Raw genomic sequence first — 20,016 nt, forward strand, 5'->3', positions numbered from 1 at the left:
TATTCAGATTCCGACTATGCTGGATGTAAGGTCGATAGGAAGAGTACATCGGGGACGTGCCAATTCTTAGGAAGGTCCCTGGTGTCATGGAACTCTAAGAAACAAACTTCCGTTGCCCTATCCACCGCTGAGGCCGAGTACGTTGCCGCAGGACAGTGTTGCGCGCAACTACTTTGGATGAGGCAAACCCTCAGGGACTTTGGCTACAATTTGAGCAAAGTCCCACTCCTATGTGATAATGAGAGTGCTATCCGCATGGCGGAAAATCCTGTTGAGCACAGCCGCACAAAGCACATAGACATCCGGCATCACTTTCTGAGAGACCACCAGCAAAAGGGAGATATCGAAGTGTTTCATGTTAGCACCGAGAACCAGCTAGCCGATATCTTTACCAAGCCTCTAGATGAGAAGACCTTTTGCAGGCTGCGTAGTGAGCTAAATGTCTTAGATTCGCGGAAGTTGGATTGAATTGTAGCATACATGTGTTTATGCCTTTGATCATGTTCATTTTGTTGCTTACTGTGGTGCTCAAGTTGTACAAACATTCCCTGGACCTCACAAGTCCTTGTGTAAGTGATGCACATATTTAGGGGGAGCTATGTTACAACTTGACCCTTTGAGACTAACCATATGCTTGAGTTTGCTTGATTTAGTCTCGAAGGAGAATTGAAAGGGAAAAGGTGGACTTGGACCATGAAAGACTTCCACTGCACTCCGATGAGAGGGTAACTTATTCCAAGTTCATCTCATGAACTCTTATTGCCATTTGTTCTTAATTGAAGATTTTGGTGAGGCAATGGGGTTATAGGGCCAAGATTGATCCCGTTTTGGTGCTTGATGCCAAAGGGGGAGAAAATAAAGGCCAAAGCAATAAATGGATCAGCTACCACTTGAGAAATTTTGAAAATAGTAAAATAGAGATAGAGCTTTTTGTTTTGTCAAAACTCTTGCATTGTCTCTTTTGTCAATAGTGGGCTTCTTGTGGGGAGAAGTAGTGATTATGGGAAAAGGGGGAGTTTTTTGAAATCTTTGATCAATCTCTTTCGGAATGACTCTCTTTATGCTTCAACATGTGTGTTTGACTTAGAGATAGAGATTTGAGTTTGATTTGCAAAAACAAACCAAGTGGTGGCAAAGGATGATCCATATATGCCAAAATTGAATCAAAGTGAATTTGAGTTTTATTTGAAGTGATATTGCACTTGTTCTAGTTGCTTTATGTTGTGTTGGCATAAATCACCAAAAAGGGGGAGATTGAAAGGGAAATGTGCCCTTGGGCCATTTCTAAGTATTTTGGTGATTGAGTGCCAACACAAGTGCTTAAGTGTGAATTTATGCTCATGGATGAACAAAGTGCAAATCAAGAGTAAAGATATGTTTCTAAGCCTTAGTACATTAGTTTTGTGTACTAATATATTTGTCTAAGTGTTAGAAACAGAAAGAAGAAGAAAAGAAAAGAGGTGAAAAAGACTTGGCTGTGTACAGCCAAGGCTCAGCTCAGTCTGGCACACCGGACTGTCCGGTGGTGCACCGGACAGTGTCCGGTGCGCCAGGCTGACTCGGCGCGAAGTAGCCGCTCTCGGGAATTCGCCGACGGCGTACGGCTAAAATTCACCGGACTGTCCGGTGTGCACCGGACTGTCCGGTGAGCCAACGGTTGGCCGAGCCAACGGTCGGCCGCGGATTCTGCGCACGACACGTGGCCTGGCCAACGGTCGGAAGGGGGCACCGGACTGTCCGGTGTGCACCGGACATGTCCGGTGCGCCAACGGCTCCCAGATCTGCAACGGTCGGCTGCGCCGTTTAAGGAAAGAAATCGGGCACCGGACAGTGTCCGGTGTGCACCGGACTGTCCGGTGCACCCGACGACAGAAGGCAAGATTGGCCTTCCAGATTTGCTCTCAACGGCTCCTAGCTGCCTTGGGGCTATAAAAGGGACCCCTAGGCGCATGGAGGAGATACCAAAAAGCAACCTTAGAGCATTCTTGATCATCCACACTCAGTCTTTGCGCATTCGTTCGTCATTCTTAGTGATTCGAGCTCCGTTCTAGTGAGAACTTTGAGATAGTCTTTTGAGCTCGATTCTTGGCCGTGTGTGTGCGCATTTTGCTGTGGATTTGTGTGTGTTGCTTCTCTCCCTTACTCCGTGCTTCTTTGTGAACTTCAAGTGTAAGGGTGAGAGACTCCAAGTTGTGGAGATTCCTCGCGAACGCGATAAGAAAAGAAAAGCATAACACTGTGGTATTCAAGTTGATCATTGGATCACTTGAGAGGAGTTGAGTGCAACTCTCGTCCGTTGGGACGCCACAACGTGGAGTAGGCAAGTTTTGTACTTGGCCGAACCACGGGATAAATCACTGTGTCTTCTCTGTGTTGAACTCCTTGTGGTTATTGTGTTCTGACTCATCTCTAGCCACTTGGCAACTATTGTGCTAACGCTTAACAAGTTTTTGAGGCTATAAGTTTAAGTTTCACAGGATCACCTATTCACCCCCCCCCCCTCTAGGTGCTCTCAGTATTTCTCCGGCCGGGGGTTGGCTCGCCCATGCCTGCCCGACGTCCCGGCGGATCGGCTCAAGCGCTCCTGCTCCCTCGTCGAGCCTGGCCTGCGCCCCGCGGACTTGCTCGAGTTGTGGGTCGTGACCCCCCCGCCAGAACGGGGACCACAGCTAGCTCCCGCGGGATGTCAGCGCGAGGCACCGGCCTAGGGAGATCACCGTCCTCCGGCATGCCGAGATGGTTGCCTTCGGAAGGATCCCCTAGCTCGACGTGGAAACATTTGCGGCTTGGGCCGCAGTCCTCGTCGTCGAGGCTGCGGCTACCGTCGGAACAGTCGGAGAGGCAGTAGTCACATGCGGTAATGAAGTCCCGCATGGCACTGGGGTTGCCAAATCCAGAGAAATCCCAACAGATGTTGGGGTCGTCATCTTCCTCGGACCCAGAGGGCCCGTAGGTCGAGACGTCCGTCAGCCGGTCCCAAGGCGACCGCATGCGAAACCCCAGAGGGTTTGAACTCGCCTCTACGAGAGCGCCCGCCAAAGCAAGGTCGCTAGGCGGGTTGAGGCTGAGTCCAAATGACATAGGATGGGAATCAGTTGGTACCTTTCGGTCGACGAGCAGCGACATAGTCACGTCGGGGACTGATTGCACCGTCGTCTCAGGTATGAGGGCGACGTCCTGCAAGCTCTCCGCGAGCGCACTGGCGTCGTCCACTTGCTCAGGATTGGCGTGTCGCGGGGAGACGACGCTCGCCTTCGTCTCAAACGCGAGGTCGACGCCCGACGCGCCCCCCGTTGGGGCGCTGGGGACGTCGACTCGCTCGACAACCGACGAGGTGCGGCCTCCCGCTTGGCCTTGGTTGCCCCGCCTCCTCCTCCGTTGGCGGGGGAGAGGACGGGGCGAGCTCGAATGTTGTTCTTCCACTACGCGGGGAAGACGTCGTCGATTCCGCCGCCGGCGGGCGGGTTGTCGGCCGCCATTGTCGTTGTCGCGCGGCGGCGGAAGGAGTATCATGTCGTAGCTGCCGTCGAAGGACATGAACTCAAGACTCCCGAAACGGAGCACCGTCCCGGGTCGGAGAGGTTGCTGGAGACTGCCCATCTGGAGCTTGACGGGAAGCTGTTCGTCAACACGCAGCAGGCCCCTACCTGGCGCGCCAACTGTCGGCGTTTCGAGACCGGGGGGTCCCTAAGCCGACGAGTGAATGTCGCCGCGTGCCCCAGCCCAGATGGGTCGACGCGAGGCCGAGCGCGAAGGGGGGAAGTGAGGTGGCCGGAGATGGGCGTGAGAGAGGTGGAAATCTCGCGGCCTTCGTGTTCGTCCCGCGCCCAGGTCGGGTGCGCTTGCAGTAGGGGGTTACAAGCGTCCACGCTGGAGAGGGAAGCGGGCGGCCCCAAGAGAGCGCCTGTCCCGTCCTCGTCCTCGCGCGGCCAACCCTCTCTAAGAGGGCCCTGGTCCTTCCTTTTATAGGCGTAAGGAGTGGATCCAGGTGTACAATGGGGGTGTAGCAGAGTGCTACGTGTCTAGCGGGGGAGAGCTAGCGCTAGGGCTGGGCACTTTGCAACCGAAAACCGAACCGTAAACCGAACCGAGCCGAACCGAGCCGAAGTTTCGGTTTATTCGGTTATTCGGTTCGGTTTCGGTTGCTGTTTTTCCATAGTTCGGGGATCGGTTCCGGTATCGGTTTTTCCTTCGTACAAACCGAACAACCAAACGTACCAAACTCTGCTACTTCAATCCTTTTCTCTGGTCTGTTGTTCACTCTTGAGTCTTGGCCCAATAAATCACCATCCAACGAGGCCCATTTCAAAACCGTGTAGCCATCGGCCCATCATGCATTAGCACTATGGAGCATCGATCATAAGAGCCAAAAGGCTGCAAGGCTGCAACCAATAAAGCTACCGCTGCTGCCCACCAACCTCGGCGGAAACCGAACTCCAAATCAAATAAACCGAAACCGAAGTCATCGGTTTCTTTATTTCTCAAACACCGATCGGTTATCAGCCTTCCGTAAACCGAACTTCACCTGCACCGAGATAACCGAACCGAATGGTCGGTTTAAACCGATTGCCCAGCCCTAGCTAGCGCCCTAAGTACATGCCGATGTGGCAGCCGGAGAGATCTTGGCACCCAGCTGGTGTGATGTCGTGGCCGTCGGAGGAGCGACGGAGCCTGGCGGAGGGACAGCTGTCGGAGCGGTTGAGTCCTTGCTGACGTCCTCCTGCTTCCGTAAGAGAGCTGAGAGCCGCCGTCGTCACAGAGCTTGCGGGGCGCCATCATTGCCTATCTGGCCAGATGGGACACCGGTCTTGTTCTCTGCGGCCCGAGTCAGCTCGGGGTAGGGCGATGATGGCGCTTCCTGTTGACGTGGCTGGCCTGCGCCCTAGGTTGGGCGACGTGGAGGCTCCTCCGAAGCCGAGGTCGAGTCTGTCTTCCATGGCCGAGGCCGAGTCCGAGCCCCTGGGTCGGGCGAGGCGGAGGTCGTTCGGCAGAGGCCAGGGCGGAGTCCGAGCCCTGGGGTCGGGCGAAGCGGAGTTCGTCGTCTTCTGGGGCTGAGCCCAAGTCCGAGCCCTGGGGTCGGGCGGAGCGGAGTTCGCCGTCTTCCGGGACTTAGCCCGAGTCCGAGCCCTGGGTCGGGCGGAGCGGAGTTCGCCGTCTTCTGGGACTTAGCCCGAGTCCGAGCCCTGGGTCGGGCGGAGCGGAGTTCGCCGTCTTCCGGGACTTAGCCCGAGTCCGAGCCCTGGGTCGGGCGGAGCGGAGTTCGCCGTCTTCCGGGACCTAGCCCGAGTCCGAGCCCTGGGTCGGGCGGAGCGGAGCTTCCTATGGTGCCTTTGGCAGGGCCTGACTGCCTGTCAGTCTCACTCTGTCAAGTGGCACTGCAGTCGGAGTGGCGCAGGCGACGCTGTCCTCCTGTCAGGCCGGTCAGTGGAGCGGCGAAGTGACGGCGGTCACTTCGGCTCTGCCGGGGGGCGCGCGTCAGGATAAAGGTGTCAGGCCACCTTTGCGTTAAATGCTCCTGCGATTCGGTCGGTCGGTGCGGCGATTTAGTCAGGGTTGCTTCTTAGCGAAGGCAGGGCCTCGGGCGAGCCGGAGATGTGTCCGCCGTTGGAGGGGGCTCGGGCGAGACGGAAATCCTCCGGGGTCGACTGCCCTTGTCCGAGGCTAGGCTCGGGCGAGGCATGATCGAGTCGCTCGAATGGACTGATCCCTGACTTAATCGCACCCATCAGGCCTTTGCAGCTTTATGCTGATGGGGGTTACCAGCTGAGAATTAGGAGTCTTGAGGGTACCCCTAATTATGGTCCACGACAGCAAGAGAAGCCTCGAGCGGCAAGGCCGACCGAGCCGAGGGACTCCTACGCCTCCGGGATACGGATACCTCACTCGTCACCTTCTCACGAGGCAACTCACACTTGGTTAAGCGGTTCAGCTAGCCGACAGGCGAGTCCTAGTGCTCAAAATGAGGACGAAACACAGCTTCATGCCAAAATACATACATGTTCAGGCCTCGACAGCCACATTGAACAGACACTGGCACTCAAGGTGCCATTACAAACGGAACTCCGGTTCCGCCTTCGCAGGTACGAACAACCCCCCACATTGGAGGGCCTGCGGGGCGACAAAACCCCAGGTGGCTCGCCGACGCCTGCTCCAGCAGCAGCGACAACGGCCTCCGCTCCAGGTGGCCAAACAACAGCAGCGATGACCTCAGGACGGACGCTGCTGCGACGAGCTCCTCGCCCACGTCCCCACTCGAGGGGCGAGGACAAGCTATCAAAGCCAAAGAGCCGGAGGCCCGGAGCGCGGATGGTGGCGGTGACCCCACCGGCGACAAGGACTTCTTCAGCCGCCACCACCCCGGCGCCGACGATGGAAGCCATCTGCCCACCGGCAGATCCCCACTCAGATCCTCCCGGACGGGCGAGCACAGACGTTCGCGCAGAGGCGTCGTACCGGAGCAAAGGCAGGACAACCCAAGAACACGAACGCCACCCTAGCAGCGCGCGACGTCTTGGGCGGTCCTCCGGTGCGCGAGGCGCGACAACCGCTCTCGCGGCGGGAGGGGGCATCGGGCGCCGAGCCAGAGCCAGCTGAGCCAGCGAGCCCAACACGCTGAAGCTGACGACGCTCACGGCCGACCGGCCCCGCGTTGTCGAAGTCCGACCCTCCCGCTAGGCCAGTGAGCGCCCTCTCCCCTGAATGCTGGGGGAGAAGGTGACCCACGAACCCGTGCGGAAGGTAGAGCTCCGGCTCAGCCCGGCTTCCGCCCCAGCCAGGATGATGAAGATCCTTGAAGCTGAGGGCGGGGCGGAGGTCGCAGCCCGGCTCGCTTCTCCCCACCATCAAACTGGTGGTCACCGTCTTGGGTGACCACCGGCGAGGGGATGCAGCCGGGCTGCCTGATGAAAATCCTTGAAGCCGAGCGATGGCTGAAAGGTACCAACTTCCGCGAAGTTGCGTTCCTCCAACGACGACAAGATGGAAGAACCGCGGGCGCTCCCCATCCGGGGGCTCGAAAGGTGGAAGGACGCGATGCATGAAGGGAGTACGAAGACATGGTTGCCATCCAAGGGGGTCACCCTCCTATTAAAGGCGACTCTCCCCACTTGCGTCCTCAGCCGTCGCGGACTGAGTCTTCACCAACGCGCTCCAAGGTCCTCCCCCTACGACACGGGGGTTGGGTCCCATGCGTCATGCAAGCTGGCCCAGGACAGAAGGAGCCAAAACCGCCGCGTGCGGAGCGCGTAACTGCCCAGCAGTTATAAGCACTCCTCCACTTTCGCCCAGACTAGCGGGTGAAAGGGCGGACCGCCATGCAGGCGGCATGCAACCGTACCAAGGGGGCGCACCCTTTCGACTCCGACGCGTCCAGCATGGGGGCCCAGGCCCACACGTCATGTAACCGGCACGCCGGTTACTACGTGCGGAAAACTGCACCGCCACTTGCGCCAATACCGCGCCTTCTCGACTACGGAACCAGTGACGCGACTCGAGGCGACCCTGCGCATGGCCCAACAGTGCCAACCGAGCACATTAATCACGGGTCAGTCAGCCGTGGGAGAAGGCGCGACAGTCAATATGGCCAAAAGCGGGCCGACAGTAATGGCGGCGACAGGCGGGCGGAAGCAGCGGTCAAGTCGTCTGCAGGATCACGTCCCCTCCTGGGACAGCGAGAGAGCCCTCTCCCACGGCGTGAAGACGACGCGCCCGTGTTCCATTCCTCGAACGGCTCGCGCACGCACCCACGAACCACTCGTCCCGTCGCATTAACTCTGCGGCAGGACAGTCGGCACCTTTGGCAGGTGAAGCAGGCGACGCTTCACTTCCGCCATAATGACCATGTCAAAAAAGGTGTGCCACGTCGTTCGATTTCGTACCCTTTTCCTCTTCCTCTCTCTCTCTCTCTCGCTACAGGGACCGGGAAAGGGGATACTCCGAAAGGGATCCTTCTCCGCGAAGGAAGAGGGCCCCGAGCCCCCCTACTGATCAGAGGTTCGAAGGCTGGCCCCTCGGAAGGGTTCTACAGCCGCCTCAGAGCACTCGGGCTCCGAGCCCTCCTACTGATCAGAGGTTCGAAGGCTGGCCCCTCGGAAGGGTTCGACAGCCGCCTCAGAGCACTCGGGCTCCGCGCCCACTACTGGTCAGAGGTTCGAAGGCTGGCCCCTCGGAGGGGGTTCGACAGACACCTCAAGCCACTCGGGCTCCGCGCCCACTACTGATCAGGGGTTCGTAGGCTGGCCCCCGAAGGGTTAGACAACCGCCTCAGAGCACGCAGAGCGAGGGATGACTCTGGGTACGTTCGATACACAACCAAAGCTCGGGCTACGCTCCTGAGGTACCCTAGGACATTTCCGAGACCAGCGGGAGCGATTTTGTAACGGAATCCCATCAGAGGGAGGCATCGAGCCCTCGGACCCTATCAAACGGGACCGGGTCCGGCAAATCACCTGCAGGTACTTTTGGAGCGTGCCTCTGGGCCACTAGCCGACCCTTATCGAACGGGGCACGGGCGTCCACTCGGATCACCCGCTAGCAACTCACTGGAGACACCATGTTCGATGCCCTCCGAGGGCAACATGGCGCTTTCCCCCCCTCCTCCTTGCGTAAAGGCGACATAGGGGCGTATGAAAAATCCGAGTCTGTCCTTGATCGTCCTCTCGCTCTGTGCAGAGGCTCGGGGGCTGCTCTCGCAAACCCGGCTCCGGCCAAACCGTTGACAGCGTCAACATACCAGCCCGAGAACTTGGAACCTGACTATGCACCTGGGCTACGGCTAGTTCGCATGAGGGAACAACCAGACTGGCCGAAGCATCACGAAACGCGCTAAGACCTCGAAGGAGTCAAACCACTCCTCCGAGGCCTCGGGGGCTACACCCAGCGGGTGCGCTCGCGCGCACCCACTGGAATGAAACGCAACCGAGAAAGGCCGGTCCCCTTGCAAAAAAGTGCGACAAAAGCCTCCAAGCGAGTATCAACACTCCCTTCGAGGCTCGGGGGCTACTGTCGGGGACCATAATTAGGGGTACCCCCAAGGCTCCTAATTTCAGCTGGTAACCCCCATCAGCACAAAGCTACAAAGGCCTGATGGGCGCAATTAAGGTCAAGGCTCAGTCCACTCAAGGGACACGTTCTCGCCTCGCCCGAGCCCAGCCTCGGGCGAAGGCAGCCGACCCCGGAGGATTCACGTCTCGCCCGAGGGCCCCCCTCAAGCGACGGACACACCTTCGGCTCGCCCGAGGCTCAGTCTTCGCAGAGAAGCAACCTTGGCCAGATCGCCACGCCAACCGACCGTATCGCAGGAGCATTTAATGCAAGGATCGCCCGACACCTTATCCTGACGCGCGCTCTTCAGTCGACAGAGCCGAAATGACCGCAGTCACTTTTCCGCTCCACTGACCGACCTGACAGGAAAATAGCGCTGCCTGCGCCGCTCTGACTGTTGTGCCACTCGACAGAGTGAGGCTGACAGCAGCTAAGTCCAGCCTCGGGCGCCATAGGAAGCTCCGCCTCGCCCGACCCTAGGGCTCGGGCTCAACCTCGACGCCGGGCGACGGACTCCGCCTCGCCCGACCCAGGGCTCGGACTCAGCCTCGACCCCGGAAGATGGACTCCGCCTCGCCCGACCCCAGGGCTCGGACTCAGCCTCGGCCTCGGAAGATGGTCTCCGCCTCGCCCGACCACAGGGCTCGGACTCAGCCTCGGCCTCGGAAGACGGTCTCCGCCTCGCCCGACCCCAGGGCTCGGACTCGGCCTCAACAATCGGAAGACGAACTTCGCCTCGCCCGACCCCAGGGCTCGGACTCGACCTCGACCTCAGAGGAGCCTTCGCCTCGCCCGACCTCGGGCTCGGACCCGCCACGTCACAGGGAAGGCTATCATTTCCCTACCCCTAGCTAGCTCAGGCTACGGGGAACAAGACCGGCGTCCCATCTGGCTCGCCCCGGTAAACAAGTAATGATGGCGCCCCGCGTGCTCCATGACGACGGCGGCTCTCAGCCCCTTACGGAAGCAAGGAGACGTCAGCAAGGATCCGACAGCCCCGACAGCTGTCCTTCCACAGGGCCCAAACGACTCCTCCGACGGCCACGACATCACATGAACAGGGCGCCAAACCCTCTCCAGTGCCACGATGGCATGTGCTTAGGGCTCTAGCTCCTCTCCGCTAGACACGTTAGCACACTGCTACACCCCCCATTGTACACCTGGACCCTCTCCTTACGCCTATAAAAGGAAGGTCCAGGACTCTCTTACGAGAAGGTTGGCCGCGCGGGAGAACAGACTCTCTCTCTCCCTCGCGGACGCTTGTAACCCCCTACTGCAAGCGCACCCGACCTGGGCGCAGGGCAACACGGAGGCCGCGTGATTCCCCTTTTGCCTGTCTCTTCCCCCCCTTCGTGCTCCGTCTCGCGCCGACCCATCTGGGCTGGGACACGCGGCGACAATTTACTCGTCGGTCCAGGGACCCCCCAGGATCGAAACGCCGACATTGTGTAAACTCTGCATTACGTGGGGCAAGAGGTGGTGATGACATTGCTATAATAATAAAAGGATGATAGTCGCATGTTTAGAGGGTGTTTGATTTCTAGAAACTAATTTTTAATCCCTCCATTTTGGTCATTGAATTGTCAATATGAAAACTCTGTATTTGATAATTTAGAGACTAAAATGGAATAAAATAAATGAACTAAAAATTCGTCCGCAGAAATCAAACATCTCTTACTGAAGAGTCTATCTTTATAATTATTTTATTTATTCTTTTTCACAAGGGATCCATAATGTCATATAATTCACTCTTAAAAACTCGTTATTTGATTATGTTAGAAATAAAAATAGGATCGATGTTGAAAGAGTGCTATATAGTTCTAGGCCCTATATATTTAAAAAGAGCCATATTTAGAGCCTCTCTTGCAAATGCTGGGAAATTAGAATGTAATTTAATGATAAATTAAAATTATTTTTAAATATTTGTTTCAGTTTATTCATATTTTGTCCTAGCCATATTTATCCGTCCGCAGCTACCGTGAAGATGGAGGGTTCGATACTCCGCTCCTTTCCAGCAGGTCAGCAGTGTGTTTCTCCAGAAACTAACAATACTTCAGTCTGCACCCGACTTTGGTCAGTTGCCACTTGCCGAAGCCGTGCTGCTGCTCCTTCCTACAAGTGCCGTTGGCGTGGACGCCGCCGCCTCCTCGCGCTCTCTGTGGCGGACATCAAATCCTCTCGGAGAACAGCCAAACGAGCCACCAAAATGTAAGAAAACGCACGCCCCGGCGCTGGCCGCTAGTCACCCCAAAGCTCCGCCTCCGCACCTTCTCTCACTCGCCCAGCCGCGGCTATGGCGGCCACCACATCCACGGCGGCGGCGGCAGTATCCTTCTCCCTCCCCTCACCACCGCACTGCCGCGGGGCCCGGCGCCGCCGCGCGCCTTCCCTCCTCCGTGCCGCCTCCACCGCCGCGCCCCCCTCCCCCGACCTCTCCATCCAGCTCTCGCCCCGCGCGTCCCCGCCCGCGTCTACCAACGGCGCCGCCACCGCGCTTGGACCCCCCGTGTCCGCCTCCTTTGCCCGTGACCGCGCCGAGGACCTGCAGGCCGAGGCCCGCGCGATGGCCCGCGCCGCTGGCGCCACAGTCTACAGTCCCGAGCTCCTCGCCGCCCGCTACGGCTCCCGCCCCTTCAAGGCAGGCGCCCCGGGCTCAGACCTCCACCAATTTTGTACTTGATGTACCTCTGCTCCGCAACGTGGGTGCTCGGATATTGATTCGTGCTGCCCTGACTGCTGCTCTATAATCGATCAGGTGGCGCTCCGGGCAGGGGAGGTGCTGTCCAAGTTGGCGTCGTTCGGGGTGAAGGTCCTACTGGACGAGCGGAGAGGGGAGTCGTCATCGGAGAGGAGGCGCGCCAGGGCGGTGGAGTTGCGCACCATCTTCACTAGGCTCGGCCCAACCTTCGTCAAAATTGGACAGGGCCTGTCCACGCGCCCCGACCTCTGCCCGGCCGAGTACCTCGAGGAGCTCGCCGAGCTGCAGGTGCACCCATCTCCCGCTCTTTGCTTGCTTGCCCTTTATGTGATTTAAAATAGTTAAAGGATAGCGCGCTATCAGTGCATAAATTTGGCAGACCAACATTGCGCCACTAGAGTTTTTTTTTTTTTGGGTGAAATATAGCATCACTACGCCCAATTTCATATATGAATTGTGATCCATTCAACATGCACATCACATACTACTGCGTACTGCCCGGTGTTGCTCCCATTATGAGACGCTTTGCAGTTTCTAGAGGGGGTTGGGCCGTTGGTCACTTAAGAAACAGCTACCAGCGTATGGATTTGGCACTATCAGCGCATGGATTTGGCACTATCAGCACATGGATTTGGCAGACCAACATTGCGCCAGTAGAGTTTTTTTTTTGGTGTGGAAATAGAGCATCACTACGCCCAAATTCATATTGAATTGTGATTCATTCAACATGCATATACCTACTGCCCAGTGTTCCTCCCATTATGAGGGTTGGGCCGTTGATCACTTAAGAAACAGCTAATTGGTTTGGATGGATTCAATTCCATCTTCTAGAGCTACCAAATGAGGATGCACCCCTCATTCTGACTTGGGAAGTTATTTCTAGTGCAAATTTTAGGTCCCTCAAAGTCCCAACTGTTGAGACTTTGCTTTCTTGCAGGATTCACTTCCCACATTTCCGGATGAAGAGGCATTTGCATGTATTGAGAGAGAGCTTGGCTTCACGCTTGATTCAATCTACTCGACAATTTCACCTTCCCCCATTGCAGCGGCTAGTTTAGGTCAAGTTTATAAAGCACGGTTGAAATACTCTGGGAAGCTGGTAGCTGTGAAGGTGCAGAGACCCAGTATTGAGAAAGCCATTGGGCTTGATTTTTATCTACTTAGAGGACTTGGCTTTCTTATAAATAAGTATGTTGACATTGTAACCAGCGATGTTGTTGCCCTCATCGATGAATTTGCTCGAAGAGTTTTTCAAGAGCTTAATTATGTTCAGGTGCATTTTTCTTGTCCTTGTGTGAACTTATGTACATACATCCTGTTATTCTCGTCTTTCTGGCTGTAGAGTATTACATTTCTTATGTTTCATTTATGATGAAATAAGAATACAATGGAACAAGAGAAAAACTGAAATTTTCAGTTCCTTCAACAGTAGATTATTATAGAAGCAGTTCTCCTTAGTTGGTCTAAAGGTTGTCATTTATATCGTTGAATGCTAATAATAATGTGGAATGCAGGAAGGCCAAAATGCAAGAAGGTTTAAGAAATTATATGCCGATAAGCAAGATGTATTAGTGCCTGATATATTTTGGGATTACACAAGTGCAAAGGTTCTAACAATGGAGTGGATTGAGGGTGTAAAATTAAACCAACAAGCAGTTATTGAAAGTCAAGGATTGAAGGTTCTGGATTTGGTCAACATTGGTATCCAGTGTAGCTTGAGACAGCTTCTGGAGTATGGTTACTTTCATGCAGACCCTCATCCTGGTAATATATTAGCAACACCTGAGGGGAAACTGGCTTTTCTTGATTTTGGCATGATGAGTGAAACACCAGAGGATGCGAGGGTAGCCATTATAGGACATGTTGTCCACTTAGTCAACAGGGACTACGAAGCAATGGCTCGTGATTATTATGCACTAGATTTCTTGGAACCCGATGTAGATGTTTCCCCGATTGTGCCTGCTCTCAAGAATTTTTTCGATGATGCACTAAATGCAACAGTGAGTGAGTTGAACTTCAAGACAATAGTTGATGGCCTAGGTGCTGTTCTCTATCAGTACCCATTCAATGGTAAGCTTGCCATTGTACAAATATTAGCTCCTTGTTTTGTATTATTTTTCTCATAGTGTGATATAAAGTCTAAAGCTTTTATTCAATTCCAGTACCAGCATACTATGCATTGATACTGCGATCGCTCACCGTACTGGAAGGTTTAGCACTCTATGCTGACCCTGATTTTAAGGTGCTTGCTGCATCATACCCTTACTTTGCGAAAAGGCTACTGACTGATCCCAACCCATATCTCAGAGATGCTTTAATTGAGCTTGTATTCAAGGATGGAAAATTCAGGCAAGTACCTGCTCATCTGTATATATTTTATACTCTTCACAGATCAAAGCACCACTCAGGATAGCGTTGTTTAATGTTCACGTCTCTGCAGATGGAATAGGCTTGAAAATCTTCTTGTTCAAGGGCGCCAAGATAGGGAGTTTGCAGCCAAAGATGCACTGCAGCCTGTTCTAAAGCTTCTCCTTGGTCCTGGTGGGGAGGAATTGCGTGCGTTAGTTGTGAAAGAGGCAGTTCGTGTGACAGAAGCCATCGCCATTGGAACACTGGTCGATTCATACAATGCAGCTCCATCATTTTTGAAGCCATTAATTTCCAGCGGCAATCTAGCTGAACCCTTTAAGTTTAGTGAGACTGAACAAGAACAGATGATGGAGCTCCGAGACCAGGTTTTCAGAGTATGGGGTCTTTTGAGATCCTCAAATAACTTTGATCCGAGCCTTTTGCAGCCAATCGTTCAGGTAGACTGTTCCTAAACTTTCTTACTGTACTCTTCAACTGCTACTGTGAATTGTGTGACTAATACAGAAGAGTGATTGTCATAATCAGGTTCTACAAGAACCAGAGGCCCGTGTCTTGGGTTCTCGTGTCGCAGGTGGTGTAACACAGCGCCTTGCGGCACGTCTGCTGCAACAGCTTCTCAGGACCCCTCCTGCTCCTGGATCTTCTTAGCAGATATATAGATATAGGCTCGTATGATTGTATGAAGCATGTAAATTGACACGATATTTTTCACAGGAAATGAGAAGGAAGCACAACCCAGAATTCGAGTATATAGCTAGTTTCTTGGTTCTAAGTGGATAAAGACATTGTGCATCGAGCTTTGTCCAGCAGACCGTGTATATAGTTGTGTAAAAAACATTGTTTTGTGCTGTAGATTACACTGTTTACGGAGTGAAGATTGAAATGATAAGACATGGACGAGTGAGCTGCTAAGATGTCACGCAGCTTAGATCCACCGCTGTTCACCCTGTAAATCATGATACGCGGACCAATTATGCATTTACGCGTATGTGTAGCCCTAAAACTTCTACGTGTCAAAATAAAAGTACATAAGTCAAATTTTAAAAGTTTGATTGAAAATATAGAAAATAATATCAATATTTGTATCCCAAAGTAAGTTTACTATAAAAATCATGCTCAATCTAATATTGTTTATTAAATATCATAAATATTAGTATATTTTTATATGTCTAATTTTAACATGTTTAGACTCTTCGGATGTACTTTTTTTGGGAAGGGATGAGCGTCGACAAGTGAATTGTACGGTGACGTTCTCTTTTTTTATTTAAAAGTTTATGTATATTAAAACATTAAAAACAATACAAGTATTAGAGAAATAAATATTTGTAAAGTGTAGGTATGCTATGGTTTTCATTTATTCTTAAATATAGAGTATAAACCATAAAAACATATGTGTTCTGTTGGTTAGGTGGACATGAATATAGATTTATAGCTAATAATCATGATTCGAATTCTTATTTGTGTATAATTTTAGCTTTTTTACTATTTAAATGTGAAGATTTCGATAATAGTGGAAACTGTTAAATCTTAAAAACTGGTGATCTAATATAGTAGATAAGTTACATAAAATTTGCCTCATAATACTTTGCCCAACAACCTGAACCACGTCCAGAGACTGCACCTGAGAGTAGAGCATGACAAATTGTATTTTAGTAGGTTCTTTAATTATAACATCCCACAAAACACATCAGTAGGTATTCATTCATGAATCCCTATTGAAAATACAGTAACACTAGCAGCGGATATTGAAGACCAAAATCTCAAAGCTCCCGTTTATTTCTCTTTATTTTGAATAATTGAAATCTAACTAATAAAGTAGGCTATTTTTTAGAACGTGACGTTCCATAACTTTCCAAAATTAATATATAAGCATATCTCGAATTCATGGAATCATGAGAGATGTAAATTGATTCTATAGGTTTGTATGTTGCTTTTCTAATGTACAACTTATAACACATATTTCTACTTGTTTCTTTATATCATAAGTATGATACATAACTATCACCCTCATATAATTTATGATAATATATAAATATAATATATATATATATAAATATATTAACTTAATTTGTTTGTTTCTAAATTATGATTATTGGAATGGAATTTAATTCCAACGAAACAAACAGAGCCTAATAGTTTTTAACTTTTTATGTCGTCCTCAACAAATCGTACATATGGTCGTGCAAAATATTATTGTTTTATGTTGTAGACTACATTTTTTATAGAGTAGAGTTTAAAATAAGAGGTATGATAGAAAGTCTGCTGGAGATAACCTTAAGCGGCGACAGAGGTTAAAAGTTGAGAAGTAAACATTAGCATCGAACAAAGTTACCAAGATCTCTATGGGGTTGTTTGGATCCGTTTATTTTAATGTAATCAAAATCTACTTAATAGATTAGGCTATTTGGCCTAAAAATTGGCATTCCACCACTTTCTAAAGTTTACATATAACTTGAATTCATATGGCGAGGGATATAAAATGATAATGATTTTATGTATCACTAGGTCATGCTTTTGTTCTCTAATTTATAACACGGTCTTCGGCTCACCCCTCCATAGTAGAAATATAGCACATAAATATCTTTTCTATATGGTCAGCAATAGTATACAAATATATTTCACATAAAACTATATTAGATGATTTGTGCATAAACCATAGTTATTATAATGAAATTCAATTCAAAGGTTCCAAATAGAAACTAAGGGTCTGTTTGGAAGCAAAGTATTTCAAAAACCATGATTTTGGAATACTATGGTTTTAAAATGTCATGACACAACCATAATATTTTTATATTACTTTTAGCAATACGTGTTTAGAGACAAAGTATCTCAAACCATGGTATTTAGTATATATGTGCAAGGCTAGACATAGACAAAAACTTTAGATTGCAGTGGAGTTTCAAATACTTAAAAATACCATGTATCTACAAAACCATGGTATTCAAAACATAGTTTTTTACAATATAATTAAACACCTCTTGACAAAAAAATACTATGGTATTCTTCAATACCATGTTTTATCTTAAAATTTAAAATATTTTGTTTCCAAACACCCTAATAGTCCTCTTTATGCACTGTGGCGCTATAAATTAGAAGTTGAGTTGTTGATGTGTAGTAAGCTACGACACGTTTAAAAAATAACCTTTACAGCGACGAGAAACCAAAGGTATAAAAGTTGGATCACATATGTAGTTATGTACTCTCTCAAATCTCACGGAAACAACATATTAAAGGCTTGTTTGTTTAAGCTTCTTTATGACGAGTTTTTTCGGAGAATATGAATTTAAGGAAAATATGAGTGTCATGGGGATTATGTGTGAAGGAGATGAAGAGGTCATAGGGTTTATGGTCTAGAAAGTGACATATTCCTCTTGTTGTGATGACTCAGTCGATTCTATATTCACGTTGATTTAGATAATTTTCACAGAAGCAAGCTAAAAACTTGAACGCTTGATAGCCCACAGTAGCTTGTGGTAGCCATAATCTATATTTAAACTGAAACAAACGTGCCATAGTAGCCGATCCTAGCTCAAAGGAAAGCTCTGGTCTTTATCAATACTGGAGCATCACAAAGAAATTTTTGGGTGTATTTGGGCCTACAGCGGCTGGAGGCCAGCTGGATGCAAGGTGTCATGTTTGGTTGAGCTAGAGTAGCTGACACCAGTTCACCCATATGTATGGCCAACCAAAATATTGTTTTGTCCTGTTTTGTATTGTAGTGCACAATTTGCACGGTGGAGTTTGAATATAGAAATGGGGATGCATAAGTTGTTGATGTTGGTCACTTATTTTTTATTACTAAAGGATATCAAAACAAGACAACGCAAGTCATTAAAACAGAAGCTTCTCCCTTCAATTAACTCTTCTCCGAACGTTAACTCAAGAGAGAAGACATAAGACAAAGATATGTATTAATGAGAATGATGTGTAAACAATAAAGAGCAAGACATATTACTCATCTGAATGTATACACACACATTATTTCATTTCTTGCAATATATCAAATGATTACAAGAGTACCTTGAAGGTAGCTTCAAAGGCTGAGCAGATCAGTGCTCTGATCCCTCGACACTGGTCCAATAAAGAAGGTGGATGCATCGATCTCTACTGGATGCATCAAAAAGTGGGCAATAGAGATGGTGGGGTTCAACCTCAACTTCATCACTTATCATGCAGTAAAGAGCCTTGCTCTTATTGACTTCGTGACTGAATGGACACTGCTCCAACAACACTTCAGCCAATGTCAGATTCCCACCTAGGCCAGACCCAAACACAAACCCACCATCCCACTTTTCGATGCATGATGAGGGATGAAGTTGACATCTGTTCCACTAGGTTGTAAAGTATCGCTCATAGTGGAATAGATGTAACCATTGAGATCAAGTTTGCCTAGAAATAATGGCACAACTTTCGAGACATGATAAAGACTTCATATTCGTAGAGAAGCTTCTGCATCTTCGGATACCTTGTCTTTACATCATGGAGGACTTCACTGGTGAATGACGACGCATGGTGTAACACGACCTTGGGTCACCCTTGGGCCATGACTATGAATCCGATGACGTCTTACCACCACTAATTTGCGGTTGCTTCCCTAGTGTCAAGCACTAGGGGATTTTGGAGGAAGGCCTCCACAACGTCAAGAGGCTTAATAGAGATAGCAACACTAAATTAGGTCATTGTTATGTTCGATGTGGTGTGTGAAAGGGAAATGTGCCCTTGGGCCATTTATAAGTATTTTGGTGATTAAGTGACCAACACAAGTGGTTATGTGTTAAACTATGCCAAATGGTGAACAAAGCGCAAATCAATACAAAGGTATGATTCTAGACTTAGTACATTGGTTTTTGTGTACTAACATATTTGTCTAAGTGCTAGAATCAGAGAAAAGACAAATGGAAAAGACTTGGCTCGAGCAGCCAAGACTCTGCTCAGTCTGGGTGCACCGGACTGTCCGGTGGTGCACCGGACAGTGTCCGGTGCGCCAGGCTGGCTCTGGTGAAAAAACCGCTCTCGGGAATTGAACGGCGGTGTACGGCTATAAATCACCGGACTATCCGGTGAGCCAACGGTCGGCCGCGCAATCCGCGCGTGACGCGTGGCCGGGCCAACGGTCTGATGGGGGCACCGGACTGTCCGGTGTGCACCAGACAGTGTCCGGTGCGCCAACGGCTCCAAATTGTCAACGGTCGGCTGCGCCAGAATAGGAAAGAGATCTGCACCGGACAGTGTCCGGTGGTGCACCGGACTGTCCGGTGCACCAGTCGACAGAAGGCAAGATTTGCCTTCCTGGATTGCTCTCAACGGCTCCTAGCTGCCTTGGGGCTATAAAAGGGACCCCTAGGCGCATGAAGGAGAACACCAAGCACACTCTAAGCATTCTTGATCATTCACACTCCGTCTTTGCGCACTCGATTGACATTCTTAGTGATTTGAGCTCCATGTTAGTGGTGAACCTTGTGTTATTCAATTGAGCTCAAGTCTTGGTTGTGTGTGTGCGTATTGCTGTGGATTTGTGTGTGTTGCTCTTCCCACTCTTACATCTGTGCTTCTTTGTGATAATCTCATTGTAAGGGCGAGAGACTCCAAGTTGTGAAGATTCCTCGCAAACGGGAAAAAGTAAAATAAAAGGAACACCGTGGTATTCAAGTTGATCATTGGATCACTTGAAAGGAGTTGAGTGCAACTCTCGTCCATTGGGACACCACAACGTGGACTAGGCAAGTTTTGTACTTGGCCGAACCACGGGATAAATCTCTGTGTCTCTTGTGTCTGTTCTCACTGTGTCATTTGTGGTTCACAAGAGCTCTCCTTAGCCACTTGATTTTATTGTTCTAACACTTAATCAAGTTTGTGGCTTTAAGTTTCAAGTTTTTACAGGATCACCTATTTACCCCCTCTAGGTG

General features: G+C 50.5%; 1 protein-coding gene across 2 annotated transcripts; it reads left to right on the forward strand.

Annotated features, from left to right (window-relative positions):
• The first annotated feature begins 11,187 nt into the window (after nucleotides 1-11,187).
• Nucleotides 11,188-15,042, forward strand: LOC103630188 (uncharacterized). Of its 2 annotated transcripts, NM_001351767.1 has the most exons (7): nucleotides 11,313-11,680; nucleotides 11,798-12,028; nucleotides 12,678-13,013; nucleotides 13,255-13,810; nucleotides 13,903-14,089; nucleotides 14,181-14,547; nucleotides 14,636-14,847. In NM_001351767.1, the coding sequence occupies exons 1-7, from the start codon at nucleotides 11,336-11,338 to the stop codon at nucleotides 14,756-14,758; spliced, it is 2,145 nt and encodes a 714-aa protein (NP_001338696.1). In that variant the 5' UTR covers nucleotides 11,313-11,335; the 3' UTR covers nucleotides 14,759-14,847. The 2 variants fall into 2 exon arrangements, with proteins under 2 accessions (XP_020395110.1, NP_001338696.1); XM_020539521.2 differs by lacking the exon at nucleotides 12,678-13,013 and having other exon boundaries at nucleotides 11,188-11,680; nucleotides 14,636-15,042.
• Nucleotides 15,043-20,016: the final 4,974 nt, after the last annotated feature.

Source organism: Zea mays, chromosome 6, assembly GCF_902167145.1.
Source record: "Zea mays cultivar B73 chromosome 6, Zm-B73-REFERENCE-NAM-5.0, whole genome shotgun sequence".
Classification (NCBI taxonomy): Eukaryota; Viridiplantae; Streptophyta; class Magnoliopsida; order Poales; family Poaceae; genus Zea; species Zea mays.

Bases quoted from the DNA above. Each gene is read 5' to 3' on its own strand.
- LOC103630188 (NM_001351767.1), top strand. From the start codon at position 11,336: ATGGCGGCCACCACATCCACGGCGGCGGCGGCAGTATCCTTCTCCCTC. The intron at 13,811-13,902 runs GTAAGCTTGCCA...ATTCAATTCCAG, and splicing joins CTATCAGTACCCATTCAATG to TACCAGCATACTATGCATTG. The intron at 14,090-14,180 runs GCAAGTACCTGC...ACGTCTCTGCAG, and splicing joins TTCAAGGATGGAAAATTCAG to ATGGAATAGGCTTGAAAATC.